Source organism: Hyperolius riggenbachi, chromosome 12 (assembly GCF_040937935.1).
Source record: "Hyperolius riggenbachi isolate aHypRig1 chromosome 12, aHypRig1.pri, whole genome shotgun sequence".
Lineage (NCBI taxonomy): Eukaryota > Metazoa > Chordata > Amphibia > Anura > Hyperoliidae > Hyperolius > Hyperolius riggenbachi.
The window spans coordinates 34,464,242-34,481,462 of NC_090657.1; the positions used below are offsets into that span (position 1 = coordinate 34,464,242).

The 17,221-nt window shown below is 43.4% G+C and overlaps 1 protein-coding gene across 1 annotated transcript; it reads right to left on the bottom strand.

Annotated features, from left to right (window-relative positions):
- Positions 1-230: 230 nt before the first annotated feature.
- LOC137540918 (keratin, type I cytoskeletal 42-like) lies at positions 231-16,999 on the bottom strand. The gene is made up of 8 exons (XM_068262098.1): positions 16,829-16,999; positions 14,904-14,986; positions 11,364-11,520; positions 7,180-7,341; positions 6,116-6,241; positions 5,811-6,031; positions 2,569-2,668; positions 231-368 (listed from the first exon to the last, which is right to left on the bottom strand). The coding sequence occupies exons 1-8, from the start codon at positions 16,997-16,999 to the stop codon at positions 231-233; spliced, it is 1,158 nt and encodes a 385-aa protein (XP_068118199.1).
- Positions 17,000-17,221: the final 222 nt, after the last annotated feature.

Here is a 17,221-nt window from a genome sequence, read left to right on the forward strand (position 1 = left end):
TAATGTTCAGTTGAAAGTTCCTAGTGCATTTACATTATTATACTGCATAAATTCAGTTTACAACCAGCAACATTTTTGTACTTCGAAAGATTGCTAAATGTTATACTCACATAAACCATTTGATACATCACTTACTATATCTCTCTACTTAAAGATTATAGGGGGAAACGTAGATAGAAAGAAGAGTTATTATATTATTATTTCAATTCACTGTTTGCTTCTTCGTACGTTCATTGCAGTGGCATTTTGCTAACACGTGTGTTCTTTATGATGATGTTGGTGATGTTGTTGAGGGTGATGCTTTTGGTGATGATCATGATGATGGTCAGTAGCATGATGGACCACCTTGTGGTGAGATCCATGAGATCCTACAAAACATGCAGACATAAAATACAGAATGCTTATAAACAGCTAAATTAATTGATCTAAGTTTAAACAAGTATATTCAGCTTTATAAAAACAGACAAATCAAATCTTTGTCTAGCTGCTTTAAATTGCTTATACTAAACACTACAAACTCTACCTGTATAGGCCTTAAGCCTCGTACACATGGCACAATTTTCCATCAGATTGATGGATGATCTGATAAGCTGCATCATGTGTAGATGTCCAAATCATTCCCGACCGATAATGTGATCGATTTTGCATTGATAACTACCCAAAATTGGTTGCGTTATCGGAATCCAATCGGACCGGTTGGAAATTATCTAATCAATCCGTCGATCTAATGGAAATTTGTACCTTGTGAACCCAACTTTACAAGCCACTCATCAGATCACAACTCAAAAACAAATCACATTTTTTATGCAACTTATAAATAACCCCACCTGTCTTTTTTTCACAACAATTTTCCAAATGGAGAGGAAAAGAAGAAAAGACTCCGGGCACCTTCCGTCCAGTGCTTTATTTGCAAGTGATGGTAGACAATGTTCAGGGTACCATATCAGAAAGATACCTTCGTCTGGTGATCCTCAATGGTGATGGTGCGGTGGAGGTGGAGGAGCCAGGGCACTAGGTGGGACTGGCGACGGCCGTTTCACGTCTATCCAGACGCTTGGTCACGCTGCGTACCACTTTTTTTCACAACAACCCTAGCAACTCTATTTTCTACTTCCTCCATCTTTTTATTTTCTGTGTACCCATCTGTTAGATATTTGGTCAGGATTAATGGTGTTCTCAATGCTGAGAAATACAGGCAGATACTTATCCACCATGCAATACCATAAGGGAGATGTATGATTGGCCCCAAATTTAATCTGTAGCAGGACAACGACCCCAAACATACAGCCAAAGTCATTAAGAACGATCTTCAGCATAAAGAAGAAGAAATCCTGGAAGTGATGGTAAGGCCCTCACAGAGCTCTGAGCTCAACATCTTCAAGTGTGTCTGGGATTACGCGAAGAGATGGAAGGATGTGAGGAAGCCTACAGCCACAGAAGATATGTGGTTAATTCTCCAAGATGTTTGGAACAACCTACCAGCCAAGTGTATCTAGAAGAATTGATGCTGTTTTGAAGGCAATGGGTGGTCACACCAAATATTGATTTGATTTAGATTTATCTTTTGGTCATTCACTGCATTTTGTTGATCGATAAAAATAAACGATTAACACTTCCATTTTTTAAAGCATTCTTTGCTTACAACATTTTTTTCACACCTGCTATAGAAAAAATGTAAGGAGCGCTAGAAGTGTTCAATTAAAAATGCCTCTTTTATTAAACAAATATCCACATGTGTCAGTAAATTACTTCATATAAACCTTATAAATACCACATCCATTCACTACCACACACATATAGGGAGTATGCTGATGGGCCTTCCAAAAAATTTAAAAATATAAAAAAAAATCATATAAATTATTAGGACGCACCATCCGCATTGATTATGACAAAGTCCAGAAAAAATAATTCTATATACTCCGGATCCACTACTGTCCACAAGAGACACCCTGCTATTGCACTGTTTATCCTATGTTTCATACACAAAAAAAGGGCTAGTCAGAGGGACACTTATATATATGGAAGGATATGTACATATGTCTAGCTGCCAATTAACCACACTTCACCCGTGTGGCTCTCCACGAGTGGGATCTTCAATTTAGTCGGAGAAGTTGTCTCCCAGCAACCGGCTCTAGTCACACAGCTTTCTCCAGTCCCGGTGGGGATATACTACACGGGTAAGGACCGCTTCAATAGAACTCACCACCTCCCTCGTGCAGTACAGATCCGTAGGTTGGTGGGGGCCAGCCTCGCTCCCAATTTTTTTCACACCTGCCTAAAACTTTTCCACACTACTGTATATATATTAAATTGTACAAGTGATTTGTCAACTTACCATGGTTTCCACTTGACATGTGAAGGTCTGCAGCACTAAAATCAGGACAGGAGTTTATGGTTATTGAAATGCCATTGTTAGAGTTAATGTAACATTTTTACACGTATTAGAGATTGCATGAATTCATTTCTTCATCAATATATTAAAGTTTTTGACTTGCTGTGTTTGATCCTCTCTTCCCCAATATAAGATACTCTTTTCTTGAGTTGGTATTACATCAGAAGTCATTTAACCTGTAGAACTACAAAGAGGACTAGTAAATCTGTTTTGCACAAGCTGAACCCTGTTTCCAAATCCAGATATAGGCTCTCAATAAACATGCCAAGATCAACCCTGAGGCAGGGACAGGTTGATAAACATTAGTTGGCATTGCCTCACTCTGGATTCCTTACATTTGATTGTTTGGCCTATTACTGCATACTAGGGATGTGTGTATGAATTTCCATGAGTTTCCAAATTCTAACTTTTGCATAGGAGTCATGCACGTTACAGGTAGTGTTGGGCGAACAGTGTTCGCCACTGTTCGGGTTCTGCAGAACATCACCCTGTTCGGGTGATGTTCGCGTTCGGCCGAACACCTGGTGGTGTTCGGCCAAACTGTTCGGGTTCGCCCGAACGGCTCATTGCCTGGCCGAACAGGGCCCCTGTTCGGCACGAACAGGGCCCTGTTCGCCCGAATACTGGCCCCCTATGGGGTCGCAGGCATAAGGGGGGAGCATGCCCCGATCGCGGGGGGGGTCGGAAATTCCCCCCACCCCCTCCGCTAGCGCTCCCCCCTCTGCCCGCTTCCCCATTCAAAAGTTAGGAAGTGAAACTGTACCTGTGCGGCCGGTAGTGGGTGACTGGCAGTGGGCGGCACTATGGAGAGACTGAGGAGGAGGAGGAGTCCGGAGAGTGACGCGTTGAGGGAGGCCGGGCAGTGGGCGGATCAGCAGTAGTACGGTACTACTGCTGATCCGCCCACTGCCCGGCCTCCCTCAACGCGTCACTCTCCGGACTCCTCCTCCTCCTCAGTCTCTCCATAGTGCCGCCCACTGCCAGTCACCCACTACCGGCCGCACAGGTACAGTTTCACTTCCTAACTTTTGAATGGGGAAGCGGGCAGAGGGGGGAGCGCTAGCGGAGGGGGTGGGGGGAATTTCCGACCCCCCCCGCGATCGGGGCATGCTCCCCCCTTATGCCTGCGACCCCATAGGGCCCCCAAAAGCGGGATGTTCGGGGAGTTCGGGGTTCGGCCCGAACATGCCGAACATTGCGGCCATGTTCAGCGAACTTTCCCGAACCCGAACATCCAGGTGTTCGCCCAACACTAGTTACAGGAAATTACATTAGTATAAAGTACAAATGCTTTCTACATAAATAGTACAGTATGTCTTAAAGAGACTCCGTAACAAAAATTGCATCCTGTTTTTTATCATCCTACATGTTCCAAAAGCTATTCTAATGTGTTCTGGCTAACTGCAGCACTTTCTACTATGACAGTCTCTGTAATAAATCAATGTATCTTTCCCCTGTCAGACTTGTCGGCCTGTGTCTGGAAGGCTGCCATGTTCTTCAGTGTTGTGGTTCTGCTATGAACTCCCCCTTCCAGGCCCCTCTATGCACACTGCCTGTGTGTTATTTAGATAAGAGAGAAGAGAGAAGCTGCTCTAATCAGCTGGATAAATCGTCCTCTGAGCTGGCTGGGCTTTCACATACTGAGGAATTACAAACAAGGGCAAAGCTGTTTGCAGGAAGAAAAGAGCAGCCTGAAACTTCAGTGCATGGGGGAAAGAAACACACAAATGATCTCTTGAGATTCAAAAGGAATGCTGTATACAGCCTGCTTATGTATGGATGTATTTTCTATGTGTGGACATACTGTACATCAACCTACTTCCTGTTTTGGTGGCCATTTTGTTTGTTTACAAACAAACTTTTTAAAACTGTTTTTAACCACTTTTAATGCGGCGAGGAGCGGCGAAATTGTGACAGAGGGTAATAGGAGATGTCCCCTAACGCACTGGTATGTTTACTTTTGAGCGATTTTAACAATACAGATTCTCTTTAAAATTTGAACGCAAAAAATTCTAGGAGAGCATAGAATTCTATAAATAAATTCTATGTAAAGATTCTTAGCTAAATGGTAACTATTGTGAACATATTTGTGCAAATTCACACTAACCATAACTAATCTTATGGATAGTGCACAAATATGTTCGCGCTACAATGTCACATAAGTTACAATGTTACAAATTCACCATGCAAACTCGGAATATGTGACATCTAGAAATAATTCAGAATTCTCTGCAAATTTTGAGAACTTGGGCAGATTTGGAATTTCACCATTATGACCACCCCTCGGCATACACTGGCTGGATTTTCATATTTCTCATGTGAGTTGAAGATTCTGTTGCTCTTAGATTCTGAGCAATAAATGGTATGAATCCAACAATGTACATACTGTATTTTTCAGACTAACTAATTTTTCACTCCTCCTAGGGGAAAGGAGTGAGCAATAGAGGAAAAGCTGCTGATCGCAACCTTGGGTCAGGTGAGTGATACACACAGTTACTGCTGCTACTTACAACACTCACGAGAAGCGGAGCAGGACACCGGGGACACGGAGAACAACACCAAAGGGGGACACAGAGGAGGACACAAAGGGGGACACCAAAGGGGGTACAGAAAAGGACACCAATAATTGGGAGGAGAACATCTACAAGATGCTCCTGGACCATGGACCATGGGCCATCAGCATATACACGTGTACAATAGCTATTTATTACAATTTCCATTCACTCAACTAATGGGCAGAAAACTATCATAAAATCTGCTCATTTGGTTGACTATTTGATCAGATCAGAAGTAAATGGGTACCCATGTTTACTAAGTCTATGCTCTTCCACAGCATTGGTGACACCAGTGGGGAACTTGCCAGTGCTGTGGCACCCTGAGTACCACAGTGGTGGGCAGGAGTGTCGGTGCTCTTAGGGTGCTAATATCGGGGCGGGGGAAGCGGGGCAGCTGTGGGGGGCGCAGTGGTGGGCACATGCAGAGCGGGTTATGATACTCACGTTGCCGGGATTCACGCACCAGATGGACTTGCTTCTTGGTCCCTTGCATACCATCTCATCGTAACAGTGACTTCATCACAACCATAACCCATGGGGCTTCCTTTTTTATTGGGAGAGGGAGCTTCATTCAAAGTTTTGCTGTTGATTTCCAATGTCTTTGAATTACACATCTGCTACGTTCATGTACATTTGGCCCTGCCCATGACCTGTCATTACCACGCTCACTTTCTAGTGCACAGACACACCTATTTTTTTGCACACAGCTCGTCAACAGTTACCCCAGCAGAGGATCCACTACCTTGTTCCACAGCCTGACATAGAGTGCATCTAGTTACTTTAATGTGTTATGCTAATTGTTCAGATATCAAAGTCAATTTAACTACATTGCATAACAATTGAATCCATTTTGTTTAGCTTACTGTATGTCATGTCCATCCAGGAGTCGTTTATAAGTCGCTATCTCCATCTCCAGGTGAGTCTTCTGGTCCATAAGAATCTTGTACTCGTTGTTCTGGCGTTCCAAGTCAGATCTGATTTGTCCTAGCTCACACTCAATGCTATTGATCATGGCTTGTAGCTGAGCAATTTGGGAGCCATAAGTAGCTTGTGTCTCTGCCAAAGTGTTTTCCAAGGCCGATGTCTAACAGAAGCAAAAATGATGTCAGAAAACCATCACATAACTTAGGGGTGAATCTCAACCTGGTCTACGTTGGAGGATTCTTACCATGCTAAGCTGGCTCTGCAGTTCAATCTCCAGAGTCTGTACGCAACGTTTCAGCTCAATAACTTCGGTTTGCACAGACTGAAGCTGCTCGGATCCAGAAATAACCTCACGGTTCAGCTCATCACTCTAGGAGGGCAAAAAAAACAAAGTTACTACAAGGTAAGCATCTCTACTTCCAGAGTATCAGCTGAAGTACGGCTAAGTTGTTGGTGGTCATTTGGAGCTGAAGTCTGACCACTTAACATTCTTAGCTACAGGGAAAAGGAACGAAGTTGCAATGAAGGAGGGCCTGTTTCCACTTGCGGTTTCTGTGCCGAATCTGCAGAGTTTCCCCTCAGGCAACTTGCGCGGAGAAACTCTACCATAGGGAGTAATAGAGCCGCTGGCTGAATCACTTGTGCTAGCGATTCGGCCGACTTTTCCATCCGAAGTTGTGCGGGAGGCTGCGAATCCCATAGCCGTGCATGGCATGGCTGATGGGATTCGTCTGCGTACCCGCAGACCCGGAAGTGCCGTCACGCGTCTCGCAGACGTGTGTGGCACAAGTGAAAACGGGCCCGGAGGGTTATGCCTCAGTCGGCGTTTGGTATTGAAGGTTATCATTGTGGTGGCTGGAAGGTGTATTGGTTAAGGGCTTTGCCTCTGACACAGGAGACCAGGGTTCGAATCTCGGCTCTGCCTGTTCAGTCGGAGACCTTGTGCAAGTCTCCCTAACACTGCTACTGCCTATAGAGCGCATCCTAGTGGCTGCAGCTCTGGCGCTTTGAGTCCGCCAGCAGAAAAGCCCAATATAAATGTTCTGTGTTTGTGTTTGATCATTGTGGTGGAAAGTGACAAACAAAAGCTTTTATGCTTACAGGATGAATAACGTTTTGAAAAGTTAATGGTGGTGGACATTTTTAAATATTAGTCAATGACTTGATTATGAACTTAGAGCTTAGAGCTTATTATCTGTATGAATCAGACCTTGATGATATTTCTATCACTACAATAATGGTGAGTAGAGTGCAAAACTGTTCAGATGAAGATCACAAGTTATATTGAAAGTGTGTAAAAATTGTTACCCGTTGCCTGAACATATTCTCGGCATCTGTAAGGTTCCTCTGCATCAGGTTTTCATATTCATCACGGATTTCAGCCAGGGCTCTGTTCAGGTCAATGGACGGGGCAGCATTCAACTCCACATTGATTCTGGCTCCCAGCTGAGCACGGAGAACATTTACTTCCTGAAGGACAAAAGAAGGACAGAAGAATGTTATTATCGTTTTTGCATTGTATGCTGGGCCTTGAGTAAGGGGAAACTACAGAAGAGGTTTTACTCCTCCTGCTGTCTTCCTGAGGGAACTCAGCCATCATGTTGACTTTAACCTGCTGGGCGTTCTGATTCCCGCGGTTTTTCGCCCGATTTTTCTTTTATATCATGTAGCTAGCCTAGCGCTAGCTACATGATTCTCCCTTTGCTGCCCTTTCCCTTCCACCCTTCCGATCACGCCCATAAGGAAATCCTGTTCTGAATAGGATTTCCTTTAGGGCTTCCCATGGCGATGAATGGAGTGAACGGAGTCATCGACATCGTGACGTCACAGGGACTCCCGATCCACCCCAAAGCACAGCCTGGCGGCGATTGGCCAGGCTGCGCACGGGGTCTGCGGGGGGAACCTCTTTCACGTCGGGTAGCGGCGGATCGGCGATCAGGTAGGACATGCAGCAAGCAAAGTGCTTGCCGCGTGTTTAAAAAAAAAAAATCAAATCGGCCCAGCAGGGCCTGAGCGGTGCCCTCTAGCGTCTCTGGACGAGCTCAACTCTTTATGTATTTAGAGAGTTAAGCCTGTCTAGTCCCCTCTCATCTGTGACTAATCACAACTGTAATTTGATCTCTCAGCTGTGTCAGCTAGCTGCCTTGGCAGGGCAGCTAATTTTAAGCACAGGATGTTAACACTATGCAAAGCAGGAAGTAGACACACTGCAGAATTATTGCAGGATTTGGATCAGCTGCAACAAAGAAATGTTTTTCTTTAAAGGTTATTATGCTTTAGCTTATCTTTTAGAGCAGAGGGTAAGTTTTGAGTTCAGGTCCGCTTAAAAGACAACACTATTCTTGCAGGAGCTGTTAAATAAGTATTCAGTCTCTTGACTTATCTCTCAAACTCATTCAAGTAGCATGAGTCAGAAAGCTGACTATAGAGTAAAGTTAATACTCTTTGAACCCAGGACTGAAAATGAATCATCTTTTGACTGCACATGTAGGAAAAAAACACTATTAACATTATTTTGAGTATTTTCTTGATTTCTGGTGGCTTAAAGGGCATTTTATTGATAAGGAATGAAAATGTCACCAGGTAGGTCAGGAGACAAAGTTAGTCAAATAGGGGCCCCAAAGTCTTGACTCAACATACTGTATTCTTGACTCTATTACAGAACTGAGCTTGTATACTTTTGGTAGCTTATGTTTATGATTCCTGTGATTATAACAACCCTAGGCTCATCTAAAAGACAAAAGGAGACCAGGTCCAGGAGCCTAATGGGCAGAATCATGTAACTCTCAGAAAGACAAAACCTTAAAGTGAACCTTAAGCCAGAAAAAAAAAATGAGTTTTACTCACCTGGGGCTTCTACCAGCCCCCTGCAGCAGCCCTGTGCCCTCGCAGCCACTCACTAATCCTCTGGTCTCCCGCTGCCAGCTAGTTTCGTTTTTGCCGACAGGCCCGTCAGGACTGGCCACGCGTAGCTTTTTCCGCATTCCCAACAGTAATTACCGCTATTGCGGGCCACAACACATACAAAAATACATCTATGCGTGCGTAATGCGGCAACGCATATTTTTGGATGCGTTGCGGCCCGCAATAGCGCTAATTACAGTCGGGAATGAGGAAAAAGCTACGAGTGGCCAGTCCTGACGGGCCTGTCGGCTAAAACGAAACTAGCTGGCAGCGGGGGACCAGAGGATTAGTGAGTGGCTGCGAGGGCACAGGACTGCTGCAGGGGGCTGGTAGAAGCCCCAGGTGAGTAAAACTCTTTTTTTTCTCTGGCTTAAGTGTCTCTTTAAGGTTGTATAGACTCACAAAGGTGGGTTGCAAATCATTGTAATCACTGTCAAAGGAAGTGGAAAATTAAAACCCGGTTTTCCAGGTCTGTGACAAGAACTGGTCAGTTGCACTCCAAGGCCTCAATTCACTAAGCTTTAACAAACACTTTATCAAACGTTTGATAATTGACCTCAAAGGTAAAATCTAATTTTGAATGCACTAAAGTGTTATAGATTTATTGAACGGTTTATCGATAAAACATTTGATAAATATATAACACCTTAGTGAATTCAAAATAGTTTTTTACCCTTGAGGTAAATTATCAAACGTTTGATAAAGTGTTTGATAAAGCTTAGTGAATTGAGGCCTTGTGTTCTTTAGGACAAACTAAAAAACTATCACCTCTAAAGAGGAATGACAAGATACTTTAAACAGTTGTGAAGACGCCCAATGAATAAAAGATAGGCTAATACGCTGTGTTGATCTTATACACAGAGAGTTAATCTTACCTCTCTTGAAGAATTTGGACCAGTTTATTGAAAAAAGGCCATTTGAGCACTTAAAATTGACAACGCATTTTGCGGGTGCTTGCCCGCTTCTTCAGGTCAATGAAAACCAGGCGCCCTAATGCCTATGGCTGTGTAGCAAGCATGGGTGATTTTATGACATAGACATAGAGACGCTCATGCTTGCTGCACAGCCATAGCAGTTAAGGCACTTGTTTTTTTCACTGACCTGAGGAAGCGGGCAAGCACCTGCAAAATGCGTTGTCAGTTTTATGTGCTCAAATAAATGGCATTTTTTCATGGTCAAACTGGTCAAAATTCTTCAAGAGAGTTAATATTACCTCTCTGTTTATAAGATCAACAGCTTATTAGCCTATCTTTTATGCCTTGGACACCTCCACCCCTGTTGTATGTGTGCTTTTGGCATATGCATAATAGAGTAATGCAATCCAGCAGGCAGGAAAGCAAGTGAGGGCCGTTTTTTAAGTCACACCATCACCCTGCGGCTTTAACATGTTTTGTAACTTACATGATACATGCACACTGTACATGTGTGTGTGAAAAGGCTCTTAAAGAGACACTGAAGCGAAAAAAAAATGATATTATGATTTGTATGTGTAGTACAGCTAAGAAATAAAACATTAAGATCAGATACATCAGTTAGGCCTCTTGCACACTGCACGCGATTCCGATTCAGATTCCGCTTTTTAATCAGTTTTTACATCAGATTCAGATTCCGATTTGCAGTGTGCAGGGAGCAAACTGCAAATCAGAATCTGAATCGGATGTAAAAACTGATTAAAAAGCGGAATCTGAATCTGAATCGCTTGCAGTGTGCAAGAGGCCTAATGGTTTCCAGTACAGGAAGAGTTGAGAAACTCCAGTTGTTATCTCTATGCAAACAAGCCATTAAGCTCTCCGACTAAGTTTAGTCGTGGAGAGGGCTGTTATCTGACTTTTATTATCTCAACTGTTACTGGACTATTTACTTTTTCTCTGCTAGAGGAGAGGTCATTACTTCACAGACTGCTCTGAAAGACTCATTTTGAATGCTGAGTGTTGTGTAATCTGCACATATTATAGAATGATGTAATGTTAGAAAACACACTATATACCTGAAAATAAAAGTATGAGAATATTTTCTTTGCTGCTAATCTTCTAGTAATTATTCATAGTACACAACCAATTCACTATATCATATTTTTTCGCTTCAGTGTCTCTATAAAATGTAACTGCTTTAGCCACTGCCCCCCTTTAGTTACATTAAGGCTCTGCATAGGAAGCCTTATACCAGGGCTGCTCAAATCTGGATCCGGGAGACATCCGGATAGTTCTATCCGGATCCCGGTTACCTGTGCGGGGTGGGCGGGGGGGGGGGGGGTCAATCTTACCTGTCTGACGTCTTCTTCGGTCCGTCCCTCAGCGCCTCCCACGATGCGGTCCAAGCGGCAGTCATGTGATTACAAACACTTCCTCCTTCCGGGTTGAAGGAGGAAGTGTTTGTAGTCACGTGACGCGCGTGGAGTGCATCGTGGGAGGCGCCGAGGAACGGACCGAAGAAGACATCAGACAGGTAAGATTGACCCCCTTGCCCACCCCGCACAGGTAACTGGAGATATTTGGATAGAACGATCCGGATGTCTCCCGGATCTGGTTTTGAGCAGCCCTACCTTATACATTATGAATTAAACTCCAGGAATAGCACCCTATACTCACTTCCTCATGGTTTTTCTTCATTTCCTGCAATTCCTCTTGGAGGTTCTGAACTTGCATTTCCAGGTCACATATTTCACGGTTGAGTCCTTCAAGGACTCTGCGCAGAGCATTGAGATCAGCCTCAGCATTATTGCTCATACTCCGTTCCATCTCATACCTGAACAACGAGAAGATAACAACATTTCTAAGAATGGACAGGGAACAGTCTCATCTCACCTAGAAGGTGCTCTAGAATCTGAAAATGATGTTATCTGCAGAGCTCATTATTCAAAATCACATGTTTAAAACTTGCTTCAGACACTAAAGGCTAATCACTGCCTCTAAGCTCTTTAGTGGAAAAGTCTTTGTACAAAGGAGCACAAGTGTTTGTACAAGGGAGCAAAGGTCAAGCAGTGGGTCAGGACTGTTGAAATTTGCAGCTTTACAAAGTTTAAAGAGAAACTCCAAACAAGAATTGAACTTGGACATAGGAGACCAGGGTTCGAATCCTGGCTAGGTCAAGTACCTATTCAGTAAGGAGTTCAAGGCAAGACTCCCTAACACTGCAGGGTGGCCTCTTGAGCGCGTCCCAGTGGCTGCAGATCTTGAGCGCTTTGAGTCCAACAGGAGAAAAGCGCTATACAAATGTTCGGATTATTATTAACTTTATCACAATCAGTAGCTGATACCCCCTTTTAAATTATAAATCTATTCCTTTTCACAAACTGACCATCAGGGGGCGCTGTATAGCTGATATTGTGGTGAAACCCCTCCCACAAAGAAATTCTGAGTACGTACTCTTGCAGTTTCCTGTCTGTGAACCCTGTTGCATTGTGGGAAATAGCTGTTTACAGCTGTTTACAACTGCCAAAACAGCAAGCAGCAGCTACATCACCTGCCAGCAGTACAAATGTCCCCATGTGATAAATGTCAGAATGTAAATCAGGGATTTATACGATTTTACAATGGGCAAACACTGACCATATCATTTATACATAATTATTGTAAAAAATTAAGCACTTTTTTTATTACATTATTTTTACTGGAGTTCCTCTTTAAGTGTTAAAAGCCATTATCTTCTGAAAAAAAGCCAGGAATGTACACACAATAAGTAGGCATGGAGTTCTGTTTGCAAGTAGAACTCACCCACTGTTTTTTTTTTTTTTTTGCAAAAGTGTTCCTGACTTCAGATACACTTTCATGCTAGGTACACACTATACAATTTTTTGGCAGATTTACCTGCCAGATTGATTTTTGAAGTAGCTCCTCGGGACAAGAAGAAGGTGAAACCTGGACATCTAGGAAGGAAAGCTGCACGGTAGTCATATCCAGGAATGAGGAGAAGTAACTATACCCCCATATGACTGGAATAAAGGCCACACCCCCACCACCACTTTTGGGACACTTTTTTGTGTCCCCCCCCCCCCCCCCCCGAAAAAATTGGCTTATATGCAAGTATATACAGGATCTTCTCAAAAAATTAGCATATTGTGATAAAGTTCATTATTTTCTGTAATGTACTGATAAACATTAGACTTTCATATATTTTACATTCAAATACACACAACTGAAGTAGTTCAAGCCTTGTATTGTTTTAATATTGATGATTTTGGCATACAGCTCATGAAAACCCAAATTTACTATCTCAAAAAATTAGCATATTTTATCCGACCAATAAAAGAAAAGTGTTTTTAAAGCAAAAAAAGTAAACTTTCAAATAATTATGTTCAGTTATGCACTCAATACTTGGTCGGGAATCCTTTTGCAGAAATGACTGCTTCAATGCGGCGTGGCATGGAGGCAATCAGCCTGTGGCACTGCTCAGGTGTTATGGAGGCCCAGGATGCTTCGCTAGCGGCCTTAAGCTCATCCAGAGTGTTGTGTATTGCGTCTCTCAACTTTCTCTTCACAATATCCCACAGATTCTCTATGGGGTTCAGGTCAGGAGAGTTGGCAGGCCAATTGAGCACAGTAATACCATGGTCAGTAAACCATTTACCAGTGGTTTTAGCACTGTGAGCAGGTGCCAGGTCGTGCTGAAAAATGAAATCTTCATCTCCATAAAGCTTTTCAGCAGATGGAAGCATGAACCCACTTTTGAACCAGAAACAGCGGCAGAAGTGCCTGACCAGGGCTACAGAGAAGCAGCACTGGACTGTTGCTCAGTGGTCCAAAGTACTTTTTTCGGATGAAAGCAACTTTTACATGTCATTTGGAAATCAAGGTGCCAGAGTCTGGAGGAAGACTGGGCAGAGGGAAATGCCAAAATGCCTGAAGTCCAGTGTCAAGTACCCACAGCCAGTGATGGTCTGGGGTGCCATGTCAGCTGCTGGTGTTGGTCCGCTGTGTTTTATCAAGGGCAGGGTAATGCAGCTAGCAGGAGATTTTGGAGCACTTCATGCTTCCATCTGCTGAAAAGCTTTATGGAGATGAAGATTTCATTTTTCAGCATGACCTGGCACCTGCTCACAGTGCCAAAACCACTGGTAAATGGTTTACTGACCATGCTATTACTGTGCTCAATTGGCATGCCAACTCTCCTGACCTGAACCCCATAGAGAATCTGTGGGATATTGTGAAGAGAAAGTTGAGAGACACAAGACCCAACACTCTGGATGAGCTTAAGGCCGCTAGCGAAGTATCCTGGGCCTCCATAACACCTGAGCAGTGCCACAGGCTGATTGCCTCCATGCCACGCCGCATTGAAGCAGTCATTTCTGCAAAAGGATTCACGACCAAGTATTGAGTGCATAACTGAACATAATTATTTGAAGGTTGACTTTTTTTTGTTTTAAAAACACTTTTTTTAATTGGTCGGATGAAATATGCTAATTTTTTGAGATAGGAAATTTGGGTTTTCATGAGCTGTATGCCAAAATCATCAATATTAAAACAATAAAAGGCTTGAACTACTTCAGTTGTGTGTATTTGAATCTAAAATATATGAAAGTCTAATGTTTATCAGTACATTACAGAAAATAATGAACTTTATCACAATATGCTAATTTTTTGAGAAGATCCTGTACAGCATATACCATTGGTCCTCAAACTAAGGCCCCCTAAAGCTTTTTTACCGGCCCACACACACAAAATAAATTACTTATAGATGTGGTCAGCTACATCTTGAAATATTGGTGGTCCACATATAGAATAGCAGTGCTGGCACCACCCTTCAAAATGGAAGCCATAAAGCAGTAATTCGCTAGTTTCCAATCAAATTCCACATCAGGTGACACTGCTGTCCACTGCAGGTTGTCACCTGAGTGTGCTTCACTGTGTGGCCCGCAAAGACTTCTACATCATCTTATGTATACTCCGGCCCCCCAGCAATCTGAAGTATATTGACCTGGCCCTCGACCCAAAACGTTTGGGGACCCCTGGTATATACGGTAAAACTGAACCAAATGCAGCTCTGGAATGGCCCAATTTCAAGCAGCATACAAAATTTCAAAAATATTTGCATCAGATCAGGTAAATTAGCACCATACTGGACGTCTCTAACAGAGATATACTGAATTAATATTTGTGTATATAATTAGATAATATTCATATCTAAATTACTTGTCATGAAAGTCATCAGCAGCCAGTCTGGCGTTGTCAATCTGCAGGACAATCCGGGCGTTCTCCATAGTGGCACCAGAAATCTGAAAGATAAATTAACATTGAGGTTAAGTAAGCATAAGGTATGGCCCGAAATTTATTTTCAGAGCACACAGAAATGTGGGTGCCCAGAAATAGCCGATAGGAGAATATTGGTAAGTTTACCGACATTCTACTTATTTGCATTGCAATTACAATAGCAAAATACCTATAAATGATACCAATATTTTATTACAGCTAAACCTGGCCCTGTTCTAGCACAGAACCCTTTCCATACCTATGCCTAACCCTATCCACCCCTTCCCCAATGCCTAAACTTAATCACCCCCCAACTCCTAACCTTACACCCCCCCCCCCCCCACGCCTAACCTTAACTGCCCTCTCTTAATATCTAACATTAATTGCCCTCCCAGCTGCCACTTCACTGAAAATCTCCTACAGCAAAAATGAGAATTTTTGGGTGCTGCCATAGACGCCCATATAAATAGCAACTATGGGTGGAAATTTGGTTGCCCGCAGGGCCCAATAAATAGCAGGAGCAAAGATCGCCGACTACTTTTAGCTGCATTTTACATTGTAGATGGCCAAATTCACGCCCATGGCATAGCATATTTATATGGGCATCTATGGCGACACCCCTAAACTTCCCCGGCCCCTGTTACACTTTTGCGCTGTGTTGTTCTGCTTAACGCTTTCCTGTTGTATCCCTGCTGCAAGGGCCATGCAAGTCTGTGGAGACTTGCACACTTCACAGGATGCAACGTGGTGTGCCGGAAGTGTCAAGGTCACCACATTCCGGACGCAAAGACTGCAGCAGGCTACTGCATGATCCAGGCCTACCGCATGATTTATGCAGCAATGCGAGTCAATGGGTGACTTCACAAGTGTGAACAACGGGAGGGCGATGCAACAGAGTTCCTAGTGACATACTTCCTGCCCAGCGGACAGTATGTCACTAGCCGGGGAGCGGGCCTATGCATATGGCCCTGTCACTGCACAGTGGTGCAGAGTCATACGAAAGCTGAAATCTGTGGTGGAACGTGGTGATCGCACCACTACCAATAGGTGTGAAACTGGCCCAAAGAGCATCCAAGCTGGGGGAGTAAAAAATTTGATTTATTTACCTGTAGATTCTTCTAGCACCTAACAGTCTATCAGGTCCTTTGCTGTAGTTCTGCTGCCCTCCAGGGTGACACTGTCCCCTCCAAAAGACCTCTAACCACAGCTGGTCCCGTAGTTCCCCTATTTATAAAAAGTCTGGGCGCAACAACACATGTGCAAAAAGTGGGATCAGCGCATCACCAGGCCGCCTCCGAATGGCCTTCAATCAGAGATGCGCTGAGCCCCCCCAGAGACTGCAAACGCACCTTGAACCTAAACAAAGGCTCTGCATATACACCAAAAGCAAAGCTGTTAAGTGGGAGCGGCTGACCAAAATTGAATTAAATTAGTACATAGCAAGGAAATAAACAGTGGTACTTAAAAACAGATGAGTGCCTACCTGCAAAAGAGTGCAAGCCCCACTTATGGGATAAAATACACACTGAGCATACACATGACCTGTCTACCACATGTCCTGGAGGAGGAAGGAGGGGCCGTATCAGAGGGAGGATAAGTAATTGGGCCTACCGCAGCTCTGGACCCGTTGTAACTGAAAGGGATGCTCCCTGATTACTATACATCTTTTTAAATCTATACATTACAAAAACTCTTCTTAGAAATTTAATTTCTGTTTCGAACTTTAATCAATTCTGAAAGTGCATGAAAAATAAAATGGATTTAGTTGGCTATAAATTTTTGTAACAGTATCTATTTCGTCTTAGCTATCATCACTCATTCAACCAGCCAGTCAAACCATAAGTCAATTAATAAGTCTAATAAAGTACCTGGTTCTGCAGGTCAGTTATTATTCTGAAGTATTGGCTGGAGTCAGGCAGTGAACTAGGAGCATTGTTTGCATACCATTCACAGATCTTCCTTTCCAGTTGGGCGTTCTCTTGTTCTAGAGCACTAACTTTATCCAGGTAGGATGACAAGCGCCCATTCAGCATCTGCATGGTTTCTTTTTCATTGATACTGAGAAAGCCATCTTTCTTCCAACCGCCATGACTGTGGCCTCCACCATGATGACTCTTAGAAGCATGCTTCGCAAATGAGACTGACTTAGAACTTGATCCACCATGATTGCTTGCAGACTTCTGATGGCTTCCATGTAGCATCTTATGAGATCCTCCACTGTGGGACATGTGACTTCCTCCATGGCTCATCTGCATGGACCC

What these genes read in the sequence shown, in the direction of transcription:
- LOC137540918 (XM_068262098.1), bottom strand. Translation starts at nt 16,999, where the DNA reads ATGCAGATGCTGAATGGGCGCTTGTCATCCTACCTGGATAAAGTTAGT. An exon ending in TAACTGACCTGCAGAACCAG is followed by an intron (nt 14,987 to 16,828) that starts GTACTTTATTAG and finishes TTTATCTTTCAG; the next exon opens with ATTTCTGGTGCCACTATGGA. An exon ending in TCCTCTTTGTAGTTCTACAG is followed by an intron (nt 369 to 2,568) that starts GTTAAATGACTT and finishes CATGTTTTGTAG; the next exon opens with GATCTCATGGATCTCACCAC.